At 34.7% G+C, this 23,948-nt stretch overlaps 1 protein-coding gene across 14 annotated transcripts in view; it reads left to right on the top strand.

Moving 5' to 3' along the window:
- Positions 1-23,948, top strand: part of AKAP9 (A-kinase anchoring protein 9) — a 114,700-nt gene that overhangs the window by 1,818 nt on the left and 88,934 nt on the right. For 12 of the 14 annotated variants that reach the window (XR_006740979.1, XM_045578449.1, XM_045578444.1 and 9 more), the window contains exons 2-6: positions 14,301-14,555; positions 17,591-17,635; positions 21,722-21,775; positions 22,126-22,296; positions 23,141-23,296. Coding sequence is in view for 13 of the 14 variants with exons in the window: in XM_045578449.1 (XP_045434405.1) it covers positions 14,301-14,555; positions 17,591-17,635; positions 21,722-21,775; positions 22,126-22,296; positions 23,141-23,296 (681 nt within the window). In the remaining variant the exon portion in view is untranslated. The remainder of the gene's footprint in view (positions 1-14,300; positions 14,556-17,590; positions 17,636-21,721; positions 21,776-22,125; positions 22,297-23,140; positions 23,297-23,948) is intronic. The other 2 variants (XM_045578445.1, XM_045578447.1) reach the window with 2 other exon arrangements.

The following is a 23,948-nucleotide window of genomic DNA, read 5'->3' as shown; positions in this document are numbered from 1 at the left end:
GCATTTGTTACCTCAGAATTTTTACTCCTTGCCCCCAGAAGTGTCTTCTCTAAATATGTGTGAAGCAGCCCTGCAAAACGCACTTTGCTTTGCACAGCACATTTCATAATAGAGGATTTGTTTAAATGGCTTTGATTTGGCAGAAAGGAATTCTAAGAGTTTCTTTGTACGTGTGTTCTTTGTCTTTTAAATTCTGCCTATGGGGTAAAAAAATCTCTATAACATTCCTTTTTATTGTAGAAGTTTATATTCCTCTAACATTGAGCCCAATTTTTCTAGTCAGAGGTAAATCTGTGAGACTTGTAAAGCAAGGTGTGTTTGCTGGAGCATTACCTAATACCATATAAAAACACTAGAAAAAAGCTTCAATGACAATATTAGGATAATAGTTTTCTAAACTATATTATGTAAGTGTGATGGGCTATTATGCAGCATTAAGATTGTGAAGACTGATAGGAACATGGAAAAGATAAAACAGCATCATTAAAAATATGTATACATTATTTCCTTGGTATAAATGCATGCTTTTAGATTAGGACTTTAATTGTAAATGTAAACTCACTCGGCAAACCAATGAGGAACTTCTCTTTTAGAGAGGAAAAATAGAGGTGGCGACAGCCTTTGTTCTCAAGTTGCTCACGGTTTAGTGGGAGAGACAGACACTGGGTAATAAGTACAGTTAGTGGATTAGGATTAGTAGGATTTGAGGTGAATTTGTTCATTTGTTAAAATGTTTAAATGCTGCTACATTATTTTTAAGGCTTGCACAAAGAAGTCTCTTAATATTGATATTAATGCAGCCTAGCATAATGCCTATAAAATAGTAGATGGATGAATGAATGAGCAGAATGAGTATGAGTTGTGAATGGGTGCTGCTTAAACAAAGGTTATCAGATATATTATGTTGAAGAACATGTTACACAGAACAACTAGGTTTCCTAAGGGCCCTGGAACTGTAATTCTTATTTCTTTTGCTTAATGAATGAGTGAGCAAAATGACTGTGTGTTGTTAATGGGTGCTGCTTCACTAGCATGTTGTAATGTAATAATAGTAATCCAGAATTCTCCTAATTGGAAGTCTCTTATTGCTGCATCAGAAATCACTTAAAATGATCGTCAAAATTTATTTAGATACTTAGTTTTCTAAATGTCTTGTTTATTTATTGGACTTAAATACTGTATTTGATAACCTGGTTTTATAAACCACAACTTTTAAATTTTTTCTTGGTGTTTGATACACTTTTTACTGATCATTTTTCTTTCTGAATATAGATTTTTTAAATAATCATCATAAATGACTTGTCATGTGTATAGTATAATACATTTTATAAAATGTTTTATACCAACCAAAGTCTATAATGATAAGAGAATAAATTTTGATATATGTAGTCATTAAAATATTTCTGCAGAGACTTTTTGTGTTGGGAAAATACCCACAGATAATGCTAGGTTAATAAAAATGTTACCCCAAAAAATTTCCATTTTTATATGTAAAGAAACCTGGGGAGAAAATCCACCAAGATGTAAATGATGGTTTTCTCTGGGTGATGGGTTATTGGCAATTTAAATTTTCTGTATACTTCTAGCATTTTCAAATTCTCTGCAATATATTTCTTTTATGATCAGTAAAAAAAAAATGTTTAAATATCATTTCTAAAAACACAAAGCTTATCAGATATATTGTGTTGAAGTACATGTTATACAGAACAGGAAAATAAGGCACAGAATAACAAGGTTTCCTAAGGCCCTCACTTTAGTGCAATCTGGAACTGTAATTCTTATTTCTTTCTTTTTTTTTTTTTTTTTTTTAATATCTGCCCAATGGATGAAAATTTATGCAAGAATAGGCCTTCCTTTCCCCAGCTGCCAGCCCCAGGCCCTGGGCTGCTTCCCTCCTCCAGCCGCCCACAGGAACCTGGGCCCCAGGCTGGTTTCCCTTTGGCCCAGCTTGGTCAGGAAGAATGTCTGGTCTAATTGGCATATTACCCTTTTATTATTTATTATCCTTTTATTATTATAGACTAGGGGCCCAGTGCACGAATTCGTGCACCTTGAAAGGAACTGTGTGCCACGAGGTTGCAGTAGGGACTTGGCCCACCCTCCGTACCCCCGCCCTGTCCCTCTGACGGTGTCCCCCATCTGCCAGCAGCTCTGCTCCCACCACCGCTCCCACACACACACTGATGGTGCTGGCCCCACTCACACTCCCTGACAGCACGGAATGATTGGGGCTGGTGCCAGCAGTGGTACAAGCAATAGCTGTTACCCTGATCGCCCTCAGGAGCAGGGGGAAAAGAAGAAGCCCTCAGGGGCAGCTGGGGGCAGCAGCCATGGTTCACACCCACGGATGGCACCAAGCAATCGGGACCCGTACTAGGTGCCAGCAGTAGGTGTGAGCAGGGCCAGCACTGGCAGCAGGTTTGAGCGGGGCCATCACTGGCAGCAGGTGCAAGTGGCAGCTCTGGTGCTGGCAGCAGGTGCAAGCAGCGGCTCTGGCACTGGCAGCGGGTGCAAATGGCACCAGCGCTGTGCAGGTCCCTGGCAGGCAGGAACAAAGAATTTTCAGTAACCACCAGAGGCTTGCCTTGGTCTGGCACCCCCGCTCACCTGCTCCACCATCCCCCATTTTCTGAGCTCTGCCTCTAGCTGGCAACACCAGCCATGTACTGTGTGCGTGCTGGTGGTCAGTGCACATCATAGCGACCAGTTGTTCGGTTGTTCCACCTTTTGGTTTACTTGTATATTAGCCTTTTATTAGTATATAGGATAGATACCCAAGGATATGTTTATTGATTTTAGGAGGAAGGGGTGGGGGGGGGGAGAGAGAGAGAGAGAGAGAGAGAGAGAGAGATTGGTTGCCTCCCAGGTATCAAGCCTGAAACCTAGGTATGTGCCTTGACCAGGAATCAAACCCACAAATTTTTTGGTGTCCAGGACAATGTTTCAACCAACTGAGCCACTAGTGACAGCTGTTAATCTTATGTCATTGTTGCTTGTATTATATAGTTGGGATTCTACACTGTTAGACATATATATCGATAGATCTTTCTGATTTGTGGTTTTTACTGCTTTTCCTTGCTGCTATGGACATGCTCATCCTGCCTTACTCCTCATCTGCTTCCGCTCCCAACTTGCTATTTTAGATTTGCTGTAACTAGAGAACCCAGTAACTGAGTTAGATAAAATGGTTTGTAAAAATCAAGGGCCATTGGAGCCTGATGAATGGGCTTTATGACAGTTTAGTTTTTCTGTTACTTGTTGGCTTTTTTATTTGCTGTTCGTTCCTCAGTTACTTCCTCAGTGTTAATGTTGTAAGAAGCCTTACCCCATGGCGATGTGAGACGTTACTGCATTGTTAAGTAAATATTTTCAGAGCTGGGCTCACCCCTTTTACAAGGTGCTGACAAGGACAGCATGACACAGGCTATCCTTGTGTTGAACCAAACTATTCTAACTTCACTTTAAATGATTCCATTTTTTTTCCAAGTAAAATTATTTGCAATATTATATAATGAAAGTATTGTAATATTAGCGAACAAAATTAGAGGATGGTGTGTATTTAGTATAAAATTATAACTCCTGTAAATTCACATTAGGCATAATTTTTAATATTTTGTTTATACTTAATATTCTAGTGTAGCAAAATTCAGTAAAACCAGAGTTTTGCACCATTTAGCATTTATATAATTGGCATTATTTGATGGATAATTTTTAAAAATGTATTTTCATTGATTTTAGAGAGGAAGGGGAGGGAGAGGTAGAAACATCAATGATGAAAGAGAATCATTGATCAGCTGCCTCCTGCATACCCCCTACTGGGGATTGAGCCAGCAACCTGGGCATGTGCCCTTGACCAGAATCAAACCTGGGACCCTACATTTCGCAGGCTGAAGTTCTATCAGTGAGCCAAACCAGCTACGGCTTGATGGGTAATCATTAAAAATTTTGCCTATTACATATACCCTGTTTCCCCGAAAATAAGACAGTGTCTTATATTAATTTTTTTCTCCCAAAGTTGTGCTAGGTCTTATTTTCAGGGGATGTCTTATTTTCGGGGAAACACGGTAGTAAGTAGTAGTAACTATATTATATTTATTTGTTTAGTGAGCATTTTCAGTTTGAAAATGGTGCCAATTTTATGCAAAAAGGACAGTGGTCATTGCAAGCTGTATATTAGAATATTAGTGACATGACTTTTCAATTACTGATAGAGAAAGTTAGTTTTGGTGTAAAATTGTTCTTTGCCTATTTCAGATACACTGCTCCACCACTATTACGAAAGTTGTTCTACCTGTTTCTTTTAAACTTTCTAACTTTCTTTTTATCCCTCTCCTGAGGTTTTCATTGATTTTTAGAGAGAGAGTATGTGGAAGGGAGGAAAGAAATGAAGGGGTGAGGGAAGAGAGGGAGGGAGGAAAGAGAGAGAGAGAGAGAGAGAGAGAGAGAAAGTGATGTGAGAGAGACACATCAATGGTTTGCCTCCCACATGGGTCCCAACCAGGGCTGGGGATCAAACCTAAACCCAGATGTGTGCCCTTAACTGGGAATCAAACCTGTGACCCTTCTGTTGGAGAGCTTTTGCTCTAACCACTGAGAACACCAGCCAGGGCTAGCTTTTTTATTCTTGATTGTGACATAGTTTACCTAACTTTCATAGTGGATACAGCAGTTTAATACTTTCATCAACACTTATTACAACAGTGGTGCATTGTCTGTGACTTAAAAACTAATTTGTGACTGTTAGGCTTTGTTGGGGAAAAACATAACTTTTAGATTATAAGTTTTAAAAGAGATGATATGGAAGAAAGAATAGGCATAACAAGCTTCTTGAAGTGTATTGTATTGAAGAAAGGTTTCTAAGGCAAATCCAAAGGATAGCAAGAATAGGGATAAGGAAGTGATTTGGTAAAAGAGCCATAAAATTCAAAGAGAAACTTAGCAAGGAGGTCTATATGTCCTGTTTGTGAAACTCAAAACTGAATGAGCACATGGAAAAGAGGAAATGAAAAGATGAACTATATCCAAGTGACTGGAATATAACAAAATTAGAGCAAAAAGTATTTTCAAACAAAAATACCTCTTATTTTTATGTCTAAAGTTTTTGTAATAAGAGCTAAACTATGACTGCAGAATATTTATCTATTATAGACTACTGATTATTGAAATATACGTGAATTTCTTCTAATGTGGAAGGTAGAAAAGTTCTCATAATAAATACATTATAAGGAAAGCTAAATTTCTCAATAAGATTCTACTGAAACTGAAATTAGACATCTTTTATTGCTCAGCATTTCATTAAACACTTTAATTTGTGAAAGCCTCATTTATAAAGTTTTATTTATAAAGGTAGTTTTGAACTGTGTCTGTGTTCATAATTCTGCTGTTTGACACACTAGAAAAGGCTTCAAAACTCTTGTTTGCTTATTTGTTCAACTGACATTCTTGAGCACCTACAACTGCAGTGATGGACTTTTCCTTAGCAAGCATACATTTCAGTGATCACAAATGCTGTGCCTTATTGTGTCAACAGGTGTTTGGAAGAAAAAGATGAGATAATGATTGAGAGCTTTTTGTGGTTTTCTGGTGCTAGATAGAAAGAAGCTATGATTTTTTTTTAATTGAGGTGAAATTTATGTAATAAAAATGAACTATCTCAAAACTAACTATTCAGTTGCATTTAGTACATACACAACGTTGTGCAACCACCATTTATATATAGTTTAAAAATATTCATATCATCCCGGAATAAAACTCTGTATCCATTAGGCAGTTACTGCTCATCCCTTCTCCTCCTTGCAGCCACCAGTCTGTTTTCTGTTTCTGTGCGTTCACCTATTCTAGATACCTTAAGTAACTGGAGTCATATTATATTTGACCCTCGGTGTATTCTTCTTCACTTTGTATAATGTTTTTGAGGATAATCCATGTTGTAATATATATAAGTACTAGAGACCCAATGCACGAAATTCATGCAAGAGTAGGCCTTCCTTCCCCTGGCGGCCAGCACCAGCTTCCTTCTGACACTTGGGACCTAGGCTTCCCTCCAGCATCCAGGACCTGGGCTTCCTGGCTTCATCCGGAAGGTTGTCCAGAAGGACATTGGTCTTAATTAGCATATCACTCTTTTATTATCTACATGAATAAAAGAGAAACATGCAAAATTAACCATACCTCCGCTACACCCGCCAGCCAATCAAGAGTGAGTATGCAAATTAACCCAACAAATGTTGTGATTAGCCGCAGCAATCCTGAAAAAGAACAAAGTTGGAGGGATCACAATACCAGATGTCAAGCTATATTACAAAGCCACTGTTCTCAAAACTGCCTGGTACTGGCACAAGAACAGACATATAGACCAATGAAACAGAACAGAGAACCCAAAAATTGACTCAAGCTATAATGCTCAATTAATATTTGACAAAGGAGGCAAGAGCATACAATGGAGTTAAGACAGTTTCTTCAATACATGGTGTTGGAAAAATTGGACAGATACATGCACAAAAAAAAAATGAAATTAGACCACCTTATACCATACACAAACTCAAAATGGATAAAGGACTTAAATGTAAGATGAGAAACCATAAAACTAGAAGAATCCATAGGCAACAAAAAGTCAGACATACTGTATGTTGTAGCAATATCTTTACTGATAAAACTCCTCAGACAATGGAAACTAAGGAGAAAATAAACAAATGGAACTACATCAAAATAAAAAGCTTCTGCACAGCAAAAGAAACCAACAAAACAGAGCCCACTGCATGGGAGAACCTATTTGCCAATGTTATCTCCAAAATTTATAGGGAACTCATGTAACTTAACAAAAAGAAGGTAAACAATCCAATCAAAAAATGGGCAAAGGACCTAAACAGACACTTTTTTAAAGTGGACATACAGAAGGCCAAAAGACATGAAAGAAAACATGCTCAAAGCCATTAGTCATCCAAGAGATGCAAATCAAAACAATGAGGTACCATCTCAACCTGTCCGAATGGCTATCATCAAATCAATAAATGACAAGTGTTGGCGAGGATGTAGAGAAAAAGGAACCCTTGTGCACTGCTGGTGGGAATGCAGTAGTGCAGCCACTGTGGAAAACAGTATGGAGTTTCTTAAAAAAATTTAAAGTAGAACTCCTATTTGACCCAGTAAATCCCACTTCTAAGACTATATCCCTAGGAACTAGAAACACCAATTACAAAGAATATATGCACCCTTATGTCCATAGCTAAGATTTGGAAGCAGCCTAAGTGCGCATCAGCAGATGAGTGGGCTAAAAACCTGTGGTACATCTACATATATTCTTTTTGAAACATTACTTTCATTCAACAAATATTTATGTCTACTATGTGTTAAAATATGTAAAATTAAGTTAATTCCTAAGACTGCAGAATCTGTTTTCTTCTTACACATGTTGTTCCAAAACTTTTACTTAAGAAGAAAATCTGCATTGAATGAGATTATAGGATATAAATAGGACAGATGGCTCAGTAATATAAATGCTGTTGTTTTTACCATATCTGATTTCCTTGGTCTGTTTGGCACTGTTATTTTCCAACAGTTTGTATCTCTGATGTTGTTAGAAAATATTGCTTTTGTCTTCTTTGCTTGCAGTTGTCCTACTTCACTCTACATACAAATTGTCTTTGGGTCAACTGTTGTAATCTTTTGTTTTCATAGTTGGGCCCCTGGGGTATAGCTGTAATTGTTTGCACAGCCTTCTTGGGACTATTACAAAGGTTTACAGGCAGCACTGACAAGTACAAATAATCACCATAATTAGAATTAATTAAGATATTTTAAATTTTCTGCAGTAGAAACATAGAAAATAGCTCTACTTTTAGTCTACTTTTAGCAATTTTTGAAAACGAGAGAGACTAGATAATATTTTTTAAATATATTGTAATATTCTCTTTAGGGTATGTGTGGTATGTATGTGTTATCACCCAGTCTTGTCAAAAAAGTATTGGTTTGGTGATTTCACTTCTGTCTTTAACTTCAGTGTTCTAGGATATGAAGTATAATGACAAATGAAGGAAAAGAGACCTTAAAATGCCTGGCATACATATTGATATCTTGGAAAGAATACTGAATTTGGAGTTAGATATCCTTATCCTATTCTATATTTCCAGTTACTTATTATAATCTTGGACAAATCTTTGTCTTCCAATCTCAGCTTCCACATTCCTTCTTAATACTTCCTGACTTCTCCCCATATCCTTTCCTAAATTAAGTCTGTTGTATGCTTTCTTTATACTTATACTCTTTCTTCTAAGTACATTTTATCTCTTGAAATGATATACTTCTGTATTTATATTTGTTTAATTTGTTCTTTCTAACTTAATTACACTTCAAAGGAATAGGGTTTGTACCTGATTCATCACTATCTGCCCTGCCTTTAGCACTGGCTGAACACATGATAGGTAGTAAATGTTTGCTAAATAAGTGAACTGCTTTTAATACCTGCGATATGCCAATTTCCTTCACAGATACAAAATTCTACAACAATACCTCTAACAGAAAGCCATCTTTGAGAAAATTAGTATAAGAGCTTTCCATACTACCTTCTTAGAAATATTTCGTGTAGAGGACTGTTGGGTTTGCGAAATTGTACACTAACTTTTATCTTACTTGTTTCTCACAATTCAGTGAAGTAATAGGCTGATCTGGACTAAAACATCCTACTATTAGGGCCATATATATATATATATATTTTTTAATATATTTTATTGATTTTGTACAGAGAGGAAGAGAGAGGGATAGAGAGTTAGAAACATCGATGAGAGAGAAACATCAATCAGCTGCCTCTTGCACACCCCCTACTGGAGATATGCCCGCAACCAAGGTACATGCCCTTGACTGGAATCGAACCTGGGACCTTTCAGTCCCCAAGCCGACGCTCTATCCATTGAGCCAAACCGGTTTCGGCAGGGCCATATATTTTAATTAATGTTTAGCACAGTGCCAGGCACATAGTAAACACTCAAGAAACACAACACCCCTGACTGGGTGGCTCACTAGGTTGGAGTGTCATTATATAAAAGCCTATCTCTATAAAAGCCTAAGTGACATTGCAACTGAATGGACAATGAACAGGCTGCATGGGGCAACCAGGCTGGCAAGGGGGTTAGTGAGGGACAACCAAATGACTGAGCAGTAGGCTGTGTGGGGTGACCAGGCCAGCAAGGGGAGCAGTTGGGGGCAACCAGGCCGGTGGGGGGAGGGGCAGTTAGGGGTGATCAGCCTGGCTGGGGAGGGGCAGTTAGGGTTAATCAGGCAGCCAGGCAGGTGAGCAGTAGGTGCCAGTAGTCCAGGATTGTGAGAAGGATATCCCAGATTAGAGAGGTGCAGGCTGGGCTGAGGGGACCCTCCCCTGCGCCGCCCTCCCCGCGCCCCCCCCTCCTCCCCGCACAAAAGTGCACTGGGTCTCTAGTCCTATATATAAAAAGGTTATGGGTTTAATTCCTTGTCAGGGCACATACCTAGGTTTTGGATTCCATTCCCTATCAGGGCAGGTACAGGAGGCAACTGATAGATGTTTCTTTCTCACATTGATATTTCTCTCTCTCTGCCTCTTCCTCTTTCTCTTCTTCTTCTCTCTAAAATCAATAAACATCTTCTCTAGTGAGGGTTTTTTTGTGTGTGTTTTTTTTAAGAAAGGTTTTTTTGTGTGATATTATAAACACTTGGCATGTTTTATACAGTATTTTAAAGAAGTGCTTTATATGAGAATGACCACTTATAAAGTTATAATGATTTTAAGGAATACATTTTCAGTCATTTATATTTGGTTCTTTATTCATGTTCTAATCAGGATATTTGTTTGAGATCTGAATCAGTTTTGAAATAAGTGTATGTGGACATAATATCTTTCTAGTAAATCTTGCAACAATTTTTGTTCATACATATGTTAACATTTTTATCATTGGCTTTCAAATGACAAACACAGATGGCTATAATATGAGTTTTTGGCCTGTTTTAGACTAAATGTTTTTCCAGTAACTTAAAGTGTATCATTTCAGTATAAAATGATTATCTGAGTAGTTTCTGATATTTGCTCTTATGTTAGCTTGCCATCCTTTAGATTTATAATAAAATAGTTTCAATAACTATAAGAAATTAATATGATCTCGTTCCCTTATTCTCTCTTTCCCCCCCCCCCAAATCCTTTTATTAAAAGTAAGAAATTTTCATTTTTAGTTTTAGTTTATTTTAGTTTGAGCATTTAATCGTGGAGGAGGCATTATCTTCAAACAGTATGAGTTTTAGCATGTCTCTAAACATTTTTATGTCTCAATTTCTTTTTTCTTTTTCTTTTAATCTTTATTGTTGAAAATATTACATAGGTCCTCCTTTCTCCCCCTTTAACCTCTCTTTTATACAACAGAGTTCTTGGTAAAAAGCTATTTGGGCATTATTTTTGAGAATTTAATTTTGTCTTGGGTTAGGGCCTATTGGAAGAGATATTATGGTGAGAGGGGTTATTTTGTGTTGTAATTCATATAATTACTATTTTTAATTCTGAGACCATGGAACTTTTTTATATAATAGAATTCAATATGCCTAATATATCATCTTAATGCTTAATACTTAAAATGATTACTTAATGGTAAAAGATACATTATTCATTTTTCACTCACCATGTATTTGTCAAATATTGTTCTAGCCTTTGAAAATATAGCAGTGAACAAAAGTTCTTATCCTCATGGGTTTTGGCTTCTGGTTAATTTTTCTGAAAAAAGAAATTACTTCATATAATCAATGGCAGGTCTAAAATAATGTCTTGGTAATTTTATGCCCTTAGAAATAATTTATTCTGAATATCATAATAGAACCATTTTACTTTTTATTCCATATCTATAATTAACTTTTTCACTTGGGTTCATTTTGTAATGGATACTATTGTCTCAGACAGAATATGTTTTAAAACTTCTTTCATTGATATCTAGAAAGATAGAAAGTGATAGGGAAAGAGAGACACATTGATGTGAGAGGGAAACATCCATCTGCTGCTTCTTGCATACACCCTACTGGGGATTGAGCCTGCAACCTGCGCATGTTCCTTGACCAGGAGTCAAACTGGCAACTTTTTCACGCAAAGGACAATGCCCAACGAACTGAGCCACACCAGCCAGGACCAGATTTTTTTTTTTTTAATTAAACTTTTTATAATGTAGTTTTAGTTTTCTTCTTTGTTATGTATTTGTACATATAAGTGAATATTAAATATAAAATATATAAACACTAGTGGCCCAGTGCACAAATTCGTGCACATTGAAAGAAAATTAATTAGAAGAAATATTTTATATCGCTATTTATCCTGGAAACACATGTGAGCACACATGTGCGATTTGCACCAGCAAGAGCTTTATATGTATTGCGCATTTGTGAGTCAACTTAGCCTTTTATAGATATAGATATATATAACTTAACAGAGTTGAAATTTTAAACAGAATCTTCATCTTTGTCCTATCATCTGCTGTCTGAATATATTTTCTAACACAGATAACTTGGGCTTCTAAGAAGCTTTTGAAATTGAGCATAAATATCAAGAATGTCATTATTAGGCCGGCCAATGTGGCCTAGTGGTTGAGCATTGGCCTTGAACCAGGAGGTCACAGTTCAATTCCCAGTCAGCGCACATGCCCAGACTGTGGACTAGATCCCCAGTGTGGGGCAACTGATCATTAATTCTCTCTCATCATTGATGTTTCTATTCTCTCTTCCTTCCTCTCTGAAATCAATTAAAAATATTTTAAAAAGAATTTCATTAATACTTTTCTTGATTTTTGCATTCTGTCTGAGAGATCTTTTTAAAAACGATGTGCCTGGATTTTGGATTCTATTTATAGATAATGCATAATGGTGTTTTAGTTGGTTTATTTTTAAGAATGAATTTGCTATCCTCAAAGCAGTTTAAATGCATTCCTGCAGCTTAATAACATACAAATAGAGGCAACTGGTGTTGCATCTGTTCCTTAAGCAGACCTGAAGTAGAATAACTGGCTAGTTGCCAAATAGCTGGAGGGGGGAGGGGATTTAAATGTGAAATATTTTTATATTTTGTGAGGTCAGTGATTAGATAGTTCTGAGTTATGAATTATACTTTCTTATTAATATATACTTTCCTTCATCTATTGCAGAGAAAATAAGGATAAAATATACTGTGTGTTATTCTATAGATTTTCTTGGTCACATAGTTTGATAGTTAATGATATCGATATCACTATTAAGATTGCTTTTATACCTTATGAGAAATTTAATGGTCATTTTTTTAATTGGACTCATTAATAATTATATTTTTAATTTACTGATAATATATTTCCTTTTTTAATATATTCTTTTCATTTTTTATAGGGAGGAAGAGAGAGGGATAGAGTTAGAAACATTGATGAGAGAGAAACATTGATCAGCTGCCTCCTACACACCCCCTACTGGGGATGTGCCTGCAACCAGGGTACATGCCCTTGACCGGAATCGAACCTGGGACCTTTCAGTCCTCAGGCCGACGCTCTATCCACTGAGCCAAACCGGTTTTAGCTATATTTCCTCTTTTTAAGGTACCAAGGGCTTACACTTGTTCTTATGTTTTGTTTCTCTTTTCTAGAATGATGAAGAGCTCAAATTCAGTTTAGGAATCAGTGGTTAGTAGTTGCTTCATAAAACTTAGATAATTTATTACATAAAAAAGGAAATTTCAAATTAACATAAGAAAAAGAACCTGTAATCTCAAGTCCAGATATATATTAGAGTTATTACAATTATATTCTTCCAGAATTTGTCTATGCCTATGTATGTTATTGAAATTCAAGCTAGTTAGAATGAATTGATGAAATTTGTGAGTCTGAAGCCTGCTTGTGTCTGTTAAAGAGATGCACATAATTTTCCTTTTATTAAGGAAAAGAATACATTACAATATTATTTTATAACTACTGCGTCATAAACATCTTTATTGTGAATAATGGGTTATATTAATATTATTTTAATTCAGTTAATTTAGTGTTACATACAATAGTACATACTTATGATTTTAGTACATACAATAGTACATACTTGTGACAGATATTTTAGATGATATCCTAATCTGGTATTAAATGACACAGGATAATAATATAAGAAAGTTACCACCTTTCTGTCTTTAAGTTCATCTGCTAATGGCAAACCAAAAGTCTATTTGGTGCTCATATATCCTTTATACCCTTCTCACACTTGCCTGTTTCTTTTATAAACTTAAGCAGTAATATTTAACTAGAATTTTAATAGTGTAGTTTTATTTTTCATTATTTTTATTTCTGTTTACTATTTTGTTAAAGAAATCACAAGTGATACTGGCTATTAATTTATATCAGAGGTAGAAAATCTTATAAAATAAATTTAATTAAGAAAAGCATATGGCCGAGACCGGTTTGGCTCAATGGATAGAGCGTCGGCTTGGGGACTGAAGGGTCCCAGGTTCGATTCCGGTCAGGGGCATGTACCTTGGTTGCGGGCATATCCCCAGTGGGGGGTGTGCAAGAGGCAGCTGATCGATGATTCTCTCTCATCGATGTTTCTAACTCTCTGTCTCTCTCCCTTCCTCTCTGTACAAAAATCAATAAAAAATATTTAAAAAGAAAAAAGAAAAAAAAAAAAGAAAAGCATATGTTAAAACATGTTAAATAAATGATAAGTATAAGTGGCACTAGGACATGGCATAAGTTCTGATGATTAAGTAGTGAGAAGTTCTGTTGTTTGATATTAAAATTATTTCTAATTTTCCCCCATTATAAACAAGGCTGCAGTGATCATTTGTATAGCTAAATCTTTTTGCATGGACTAATTACAGTAGTATAAATTAGTAGAAGTCCCAGAAATTCCACAAAGCAAATTTATCTAGAGCTCTTATATTTTTGTATAATCTCACATCCAGAGTTTACACTCTCACCAAGTGTTGAATGGGAGTGCCTGTTTCCTTTATTGTACCCAACTGTGGGCTAATACTTTTTTTTTAGACCTGACATTTTTATTTCTGAATACTTAAAAAGCATTCATTCAGAAATACTGATTTCCTTGCAACTCAATAGTTATTAATATATTAAAGACCAACAATTGTCCTTTATTTTGTTATCATTTTAGTGAAGGTTTAAAGAAAGTGACTCCAAAGCTGTTTTTCTCTTAGTGGTGATAAAGAAAAAATATCTTTAACAATAATGACAATCTCTTTATATTTTATTTTATTTTATTTTATTTTATTTTATATTATTTTATTTATTTTATTTTATTTTATTTTATTTTATTTTATTTTATTTTATTTTATTTTGCAGCTTGCGCAGTTTCGACAAAGGAAAGCTCAATGTGATGGGCAGAATCCTTCTAAGAAGAAAAAAAAGAAAAATGCTTCAAGCAGTAAACTTGATGTATCAGCATACCATGCTTTGAATATTGAGCAATCACAGAGTGATGAGATGTATATGAATAGTTCTCAGGGAGTAGGATCCGTCGTGACTCCTGAATCCACAGTAATGAGAACACTACACAGTGGAGAAATAATCAAACATGACCAGGTCTTCTCTGTTGAAGTAAGTATTCATCCAGATTTTTAAACACTAAAATTGTAAGTGGAAAGTTACTGTAATGACAATGCTCATTAGCACCCTGTGCAGTTTTTTAAAAAATATTTGATTCAATAAACATTTATTAAGCAACTGTTATGTACCAATGATTGAGCACCAAGGTTACAAAGGTAAAATATGACAGTTTTGTACATTAGGAAAGTCAGTCTAGTAAGGAGGGCAGATGTAAAATAGGCCATGTACCCTGATTAGAGTTTTGCTAGCAACAGTGTACATGGTACCCTAGGGTATCGTGATCTGGAAGAATGCATAAGTCAGTCTTGTATGGTTATGTACCTGAAGTAAAGAGGTAGGGGATGCCATCTCTGTGCCAAAGGGACTGTGTTCACAAAGACATGAAACATTGTGATGTGATTTGGAAACCATAAATAGTTTCGTTTTAAATGGATCTCAGTGATGGGAATGGGATGGTGGTAATGATGAAAGGCAGGAGATTGCACCTACCCCCTAGAAAGTTCTCAATGAATACTAATTTTCTCCCTCCCCGTAGTGATGTAATTTTCCAGAATATAAAAATGAGGGAGAAGAGTGGTTTAGGATAGTGGGTGGGATGGTGGAATTACCAGCTGAGACCAGGAGTAGATAATTGTGGAATGCTTAGGAGGAACAGTGTTAGACAAGGCAGATTATTACAGTTTGGATTGGGCTTTAGCATATTTATGTAGAAACAGAAAGATTTAGACATATAGGGATTTGAACTTGATTAATGAGGTCAGGAGTGTCAGATTTGTTATTTATTGTATTATAAGACTGTATCTTTTTTAGTTTTTCCTATTTGGAGTTTGTTGAGCATCTTGAATGTGTGGATTAATGTTTTTCATTAATCTGGGAAGTTTTCAGCCAATATATCCTCAGATATTCTTTTTACCCCTTTCCTTTCCTTCTGCGTTTTCCATTATGCATATGTTAGTATGTGTGATATTGTTGCACAGGTCTCTGATGCTCTGTTCATTTTTCTTATTTTTCTTTCTTTACTTCAAACTGGATAATTTCAGTTGAACTGTTTTTGCAATTTGCTGATTTTTTATTCTTCATCCTTAGATCTGCTGTAAGCCCTTTTGTTGAATTTTTTAACACCAGAATTTCTTTTCTTTTTTAATTTTACTTTAGAATGCTCTCTCTTTCTTGATATTCCGTATTTGGCAAAATATTTTAATACGTTAGTCTTTTAGACATTTTCTTCACTGACTTGACAATATTTGAAATAGATAGTTTAAAGTCTGTTTATTAATCCAGTGTCTGTGTTTCCTCAGAGACATTTTCTTTTCTTTTTAAAAAATATATATATATTTTAATTGATTTCAGAGGGAGAAAAAGATAGAAATAATGAATGATGAGAGAGAATCATTGATCATCTGCCTCCTCCATGACCCCTACTGGGGATTGAACCCACAACCCTGGCATGTGCCCTTGACTGGAATCAAACCTGGGACCCTTCAGTCTTCAGACCAACACTCTACCCACTGAGCAAAACCAGCTAGGGGCAGAGACATTTTCTACTGACTATTTTTCTTGAGTATGGGCCACACTTTTTTATTTGTATATCTTGAAATTTTCTGTTGAAATTTGGACCTTTTAAATAATATAATAGGGCAGTTCTGGAGTTTGATTTGGTTTGAAGTGTTCATTATGATTTTCGGCATTTGGGTTCTTCACTAGTTTTAGCATTTCTGAGTGCAGAGTGTCTTCTTATCCTCAGTGCCACTGTTTTTAGTACACAATATGCATAAGCAAGTGAACCATGGAGGGCGTCTGTCATGGAAATACTTTAGATTTAAAAGAGGGTCACATGAGTTAAGAATCACTGCTACAGAATTTTAGAATAGGGGTAGGGCTTTTTCATGTTCCTGGCATCAGTTACTATATCATAGAGGTGGTAGGTAGACTTAAACTTGGTCTTGAATGATGAATAAAATTTCCATAAGTTGATCAGAAAGGAGACAGTGATGGTTCATATTTGTTGAATGAATAGTTGAAATATCAGGGCCTTCTTTCCTCACTTGTAAAATGAGTTTCTTACATGAGAGGGAGAAGAGTGAAAATTTAGGTTTTCTCCTTGACTCTTCCTTCCTATGATAGTACTTGTCAGCTGAGAGCAGCTTGGAAAAATCACTTACTTCATACCCAAATCTCAGGGATGTACAGATGAAACAAGAATGTCTTTAAGAGTGCTTTGTAAGCTGCAAAGGTGTTAACAACAAAAGTTATTTTTCTTCAAGTTGTTACTACTTTTTTAGAATCAAGATCTAATGATTTTTCCTTTTGAAGAAATTGGACTTTTTTACTAACTTATTAGGACCTTTAAATATATTATTTTTTAAAATATTTCTATTGATTCCAGAGATGAAGTGAGAGACGGAGGGAAGGAAGGAGGGAGGGAGGGAGATATCAATGATAGAGAATCAATGGTCAGCTGCCTCCTGCATGTCCCCACTGGGGATCCAGCCACAACTGGGAATTGAACCAGGACTTCCTGCGAGCCAGGCTATTTTTTACTTTTTATTTTTTACTTCTTGTCCAAGGATTGATTGCCTCCCACATTCACCTGGATAGGGGCCAGGAATCGAAACTGCAACCCAAGTATGTTCCCTTGACTGGAAATTGAACCCACAATCCTTCGTTGTATCAACACGTTAACCACTGAGAAACGTGGGCCAGGGCATGACTTTTTATTTAAAAGAGACACAAAAATTAGTGGGATGATATATTAATTGGTGTTTTTGTCTTACAAATGATTCTTAGTGATACAAGACCTGGTGTGAAAGTACCTCTTGATACTTTTATATATAGAAAAATGCCTAGTGTTAAATTTTAGATGTGTTATTTAGCCATTGTTAATCAGAGTGAAAATTTTAAAGATCTGAATAATTTTTACAGTTTTTTAGTGATATTTTTATGTGCACCAATAGTAATAGGTCAATAAAATACAATATTTAGATGGTAAAGGGCCTTAATGTAATCAGTTTTTACTTTTGTTCTAGCCAGAAAGTGAAATTTCAACCACAGCTGAAGATTATAGTTCTGAGGTAAGAATAAATAATATTATAATTGATAATTGTATTATTCTTTAAACTATTATTGACTATTAATACTTTACTTCTTACAACTTACATGGTTCTAAATTTTTATAAGTTTAACAAAATATAGCATAACATGAAATGATATAAAGACCTAGAAAACATAAAGATTATGCTTTTCTTTTCTTTTTTTTCTTTTTTAAAATATTTTATTGATTTTTCACAGAGAGGAAGAGAGAGGGATAGAGAGTTAGAAACATCGATGAGAGAGAATCATCGATCAGCTGCCTCCTGCACACCCCCTACTGGGATGTGCCCACAACCCTTGGGATGTGCCCGCAACCCTTGACCGGAATCGAACCTGGGACCTTTCAGTCCCCAGGCCGATGCTCTATGCACTGAGCCAAACCAGTCTTGGCAGATTATGCTTTTCTGATAAATGTGTGTGTGTGTGTGTGTGTGTGTGTGAGTGTATGTATGTGTGTGTGTATATATATATATATATATATATATATTCCCCCTCCCCCCCCCCCAGATTTTAACTAAGGCCTTAAATTGTATGAAAGCTTGGTCCTTAATTAGATAAAGTCCGCCCCCTCCCCCCCCATTTCTAGGAGTGTTTGATACTGGTTTTCTAGGATACATGATTATTTAAGGTATCCATATTTAACACAGTAATGATCAAAGCTGATGTAGGCATTGGCCATCTTAGGAAATACCTTCTTTATGTATTAGTAATAAATATATATATCAGTTTATTAACTTTTTCTTATTTTTTTAGATATGATTATTATTTTTTCAGATTATGAAGACATGGAAAAATATTCCTTACTCTGAATGGCTTAGTAACTCAGTATATTCCATAAGTTTTGATTTATTGTATAATAGATTTCTAATATTAAAATATAACTTCCCTGTTTTTAAATGAATGTATTACTGTTTTGGATTGCCAATTTAATGTGTTTAAAAGCTGTGAGTATACTTATTACCCTGTTTCCCCAAAAATAAGACAGTGTCTTATATTAATTTTTTTCTCCCAAAGTTGCGCTATAGGTCTTATTTTCAGGGGATGTCTTATCTTTCCATGCGCTAGGTCTTATTTTCGGGGAAACACGGTAGTAATCTGGTCAGGAAGATAATTAACCAGGATTAAATAAATAAATTGATGCCCTATTTAGGCATAACTTTTCAATAACATCCCCTCTATCCCTGTCCCCCATAAAATTACTTTTAGGCAACACATATACAGAGGTGGGCAAAGTAGGTTAATAATAATAATAAATAATACAAGAATAAATCTGTTTTGTGTACTAACAACTGTAAACCTACTTTTGTCAACCCCTGTATTGTAACCATGACAAATGCCATATTTGCAATTTATTAATCTTGGCTGCCCTGGTTTATAAGCTTGAGTTTTCTAAATTTTCAAATTTTCATGGTTTTATCATAGACCACATATGTTGTATTTTTGTCTAAATATAACTGCCATTTTTCGGATATGTAGGATTAAGGTGATATAAAGAGTAGGGGCTTTGGATCCAGAAAGACCTGTATTCAAATTTCAGCTTCATCCACTCCAAGCTAAACTTGGGCTCATTACTTAAACTCTGAAACAGTTTTCTTACCCATAAAACAGGGGTAATAATATCTACCTCATAGGGTAGTTGAGAGGGTTATTTGATGATATTTAATATGGTGTTTTGGTATATAAAAGACAATTTGCAAGGCTTATTTATCTTTTATGACTTCTCATCATTAATATACTTTTATTCACCCTATATATGAAACAAGTGAGTGATGAAAAGTCTTTTATTAAGTTATTCTCAGAAGGATCTTAGATTTTTGGTTATACATTAATTTAGAACTTATTTTGGAAATTTTATGTGTACAGATACGGTATGAGCTTAATGTTCTTGACTTCTGTGGCTTACTAGTATATACATATTGGGTTGAAAAATAGATTCAAGCCTAGAGATAATTAGATATTTCTATCCTGTCACCTATGAAAGATGTTTTGTATAAGTATATTTCCAATGATATATACTAGAGAAATCAGACCAGAATGCCATATTTACATGACATATTTTTATTCATACAATTTGAGCAGAAAGTAGAAAATGCTACAGGCAACTTAGAGATAAAGACAGGTAGATAAATATGCTTTGTTATACATAGAAAGATGAAGTGATGGTAGGGTATACAATTTTATTATGGATTTCATCTGATTATGTAATACTTCTTAACCAAGACACTTGTTTGATTCATAATATTTATGAAATTACTGGCTGGAGTTGGGAAACATTGTTTACAGTCATAAAGTAATATAAACTTAGCTTTTCAACTTTGACTTGGGTTTCTCTTTTATACTACATATAATAATAATTTTATATTTCTCTCTAGCTGCCTTAGTTTTATTGAGATATAATTTTACAATTTAAATTGTATGTATACTTAAGGTGTACAGTGTGATGTTTGAAATTCAAGTTTGATTTTGAATGGATCGTCTTAACCTCATTAGTTACTTGGCTTCAATTTCCTGAATCAGCTATGATGTGAACTCAGTTTATGATGTGTCATTTTCATAAACTTTTATGAATCATCAGATTCTTCTTATTTTTTAAAAATGTCAATTATTAATATTTTTGAATGTATTTACTACCAAATTAAGTATAAAGATAAGGTAAAAATCATAAATAAATTAAAGAGTGAGGGTTTTTAAAAAATATTTTTAAGCTAATGTTTATTGAAAGAAAAAGTTTTGTGTGAGTTCAGCCAGTGTGGTGTAGTGGTTGAGAGTCTACCTATGAACCAGGAGGTCATAGTTTGATTCCTGGTTGGAGCACATGCTGGATTCCCAGCTGATAAGCCGGTTGATGATTCTCATTGATGTTTCTGTCTCTTTCTGCCTCTCCCTCAATAAAACTATGTATAGTTTTAAAAGTTTTGTGTAAATGCCAATTTATAGTATTAAAAATGATCTTTCCTGTGATTTTTTTTTCTAAATAGTAATACATGATATGTATCACTACAGAACATTTTTATATTTAAAATGTACCTATTTGTACTTTATTGAAGGATCAATTTAGGAAGAAGAATTTGGTGTTTACAGATTTTTAATATTATGTTGCCATAAAGGTCATTTTTTGATTGTTTACTTTAGCTTTGCTTTCCAGAAATTATCCTTAGGGAAAAAACAAAGGACTCAAACTCAGATAAAGAATTCTTAGTTAGGCCCTAACTGGTTTGTGTGTGTGTGTGTGTGTGTGTGTATATATATATAATTCTTAGGATCTGCAGTTTTTAAAGTGTTATGGTCTATATGGATCTAATTCTGGGATATTCTATCTTATGTATTTCAACAGTAAAAACTTCATTGTATTGGATTCTACTAGCATAGAATTGTGAATAATTTAGATGTGAGTGGAATATAGTTCATTTTTATACTGTTGGGGGCAAGGGGAAGAGAGGATTGTTAATTAGATTGATTGATCTGAAATTAATCTCCCACCAGGTCAACCCTAAAGACATAGCAGTCATCCTTCTTCCTACCACAAAATGTCTGCGATAGAGACAGATAGTAATGTGTATGGAAAATCTCCACGCCCATCAGGCTTGGCATGGCTATCTAGTGCTACCCCAGGGGAAAATTCTGAAAGGAGTGTTCCTCGCTTCTTCATCTCCTATCTCTAGACCTGCTTGCCAACCTTCAGTGAATTTGTAACAGTAAACAGCCTCACTTTAAAAATGAATAGGACTTTATAAAAATCATTTAAATAAACTTAAAGCATTGTTTTATAGAAGAGGGTCAATCCCCTAATTTGAAGTTTATAATTATTCTTATGAAGACAAAAAAAAAACAAACCCTGCACTTAGAACTTTAAATCACTGAAAAGCAAATGTATTGTACAGTGTTTTTTGCATAATAAGCACTCATTAGATAATTTACGTTTAATCACTGTATTATCTGTTTTTGCCAATGAGGCATTTTTCCTTGGCATGAAAGAGACATGAATAAAGTTAACAGAAATACAATTGTTAGCTCTAAATAGAATTCTATTTAAAATCATAACATATCAGGAAATTGTTTTTATACAGGTAAATGGTTGCAGTTTTGTGGTGAGAACAGGAAAGCCTACAAATTTATTAAGGGTACAGTATTTAAAACTACTCATGATACTAATGTTTTATGCTATTTAAAACCATCTGGCTTACTAACAAAGTTTTTTCTTGCATGTACTTCTTTCTGTGGGTGAATCCTAAATGCTTTTAATATTTAACAAAACAAAAGTATCTACTGTTTGTTATAAAACTCAATGTAACAGAATATGCAGATACCTTGTTTTTGCTTTTGAGTTATATATTCATTAACAACAAAGTAGATTGCCATATCAGTAAACTCCCAGGTGATGAGTTAAAGTGGACATTGCTTTGAATATTTGAATTCCTCTTCCTGAGGAATGTGCTAGTACTGAATTTTTCAACATCTTGGATTGATTTAGGAAGAAGAATTTGGTGTTGATGATTCTTATTCTGAACATGGAGCACAGTACAATCCGACCCACCTAGAGATGATGGAAAATGAATTGGTTGGGAAACAGCATGAGATTGAGGAGCTAAACAGAGAACTGGAAGAAATGAGGGCCACCTATGGGACTGAAGGACTACAGCAAGTATGTTTACCTTACGTGGTTTCTGATACTCACAGAAACAAAAATAGGAAATGTGACAGTTTATGTACATGTTTTAAGGATGAGGTTATTAAATGTAGCTTATGGTCATCTCATAATATTTGTGTGTGTATGTATGTATGTGTGTATATATATGTGTGCGTGTGTGTATAATATATATATATATATATATATATATATATATATATATATATCATAGCTTCACTTAAAAACAGGATTTTATTAACGGAGCTAATAAAACATGGACTCTTTTATTTAACTTTAAGAGATAGGTAGGCTGAAATCACTTCAGTAGAGTAGATGTTTTTGTAATCAGCCTGAGAGAAAATTGTGCCTACCACATCAAAATATGATGATTTAAACTCATTAAAAATGTCAGTGAGTCCTTGTAAGTAACCTCTGTGGTTAAAATGACATCTGTTGTTTTTGGCAGTCAGTTATAAAAACAAGGTGAAATAGAACATCGATGAGGATGAGAGGATACATTTCAGTTTCATTTTTTCCACAAAAGAGTGTGGATTGAACCTGTCAGGAGGGGTGTTGCTTAGGAACAGATTGAGGCATTCCTAAATGTAAAGGCACTGTCCTTCTAGAAGTAGATACATGGACAAGTTAGACCTAATATGTTTTGTTTCTAAGATCAGATAATCTTTTTAAAAGTTGTTTTGTAAGTAATAGCCTTCAAATATGGAGAAGGTTGCTTATAAATTGTAATAATTCTGCCAATGAGTTTTGAAATCATATTTTTGAAGAACAGTTACCTATAATAATCTGTTTTGTTTTAAAAAGTAAGTCTAGCACTTTTTAATTTCACTGTGTCTTTTAGTTACAAGAATTTGAAGCTGCCATTAAACAAAGAGATGGCATCATAACTCAGCTTACTGCTAATTTACAACAAGCAAGAAGAGAAAAGGATGAGACAATGAGAGAATTTTTAGAATTGACAGAACAAAGCCAAAATTTACAGATTCAATTTCAGCATGTAAGTATTACTAATAGGACAAAGTTTATTAGATCTTTAATAAACAATAAACAATTGCATTTTTTCACAGTTTACAAAATAAATTTAAATTGGTTTAAAATTCACTTGCCTATTATGTATCATGTTGGAAAAAAAACAAAACAAAAAAGTAGTAAAGACCATTGTTATTTTAACCAAGAATTTAAGTCATATTTCTTCAGTGGCTTTTTGCTTCATCTTTGTCTGTATTTTGAAATCCTACAAAACCTTATAAATCTTATTGGGTCAAGTTTTTGCACAAATTAATATATAGTCATATCCTTTGCCAACTTTGGTATGCTTTTATTTTAATTAGAGTCATATTAATTGTATTGTATAATTGTATTAATCAAGATTTCTGATGGAAAATAATTGAAGGTAGCTTAAGCAAAAGGGGGAATTTAATGTAAGGATCCTACTTATCCTACAGAATTCAAGGCAGAACTGCGACCAGGCTTCTGAAATGGATTGTGATCAGAAACTAGAACGTCATCAGGAATTCAGGAAGTACTGTTTTTCAGGCCCCATTTCTTTCTGCTTGTCTGCCTCAGTTTTACCACTCTCATTAGACTACCTTCCCAGCTTTATCATAGGAAAAATAATCTTATTAGGTCAGTTTGGATAATGTGCCCAT

Source organism: Pipistrellus kuhlii, unplaced genomic scaffold, assembly GCF_014108245.1.
Source record: "Pipistrellus kuhlii isolate mPipKuh1 unplaced genomic scaffold, mPipKuh1.p scaffold_m20_p_10, whole genome shotgun sequence".
NCBI classification, from domain to species: domain Eukaryota; kingdom Metazoa; phylum Chordata; class Mammalia; order Chiroptera; family Vespertilionidae; genus Pipistrellus; species Pipistrellus kuhlii.
Note: the sequence above shows the minus strand (reverse complement) of the source record. Positions and strands in the feature narration are given on the sequence as shown.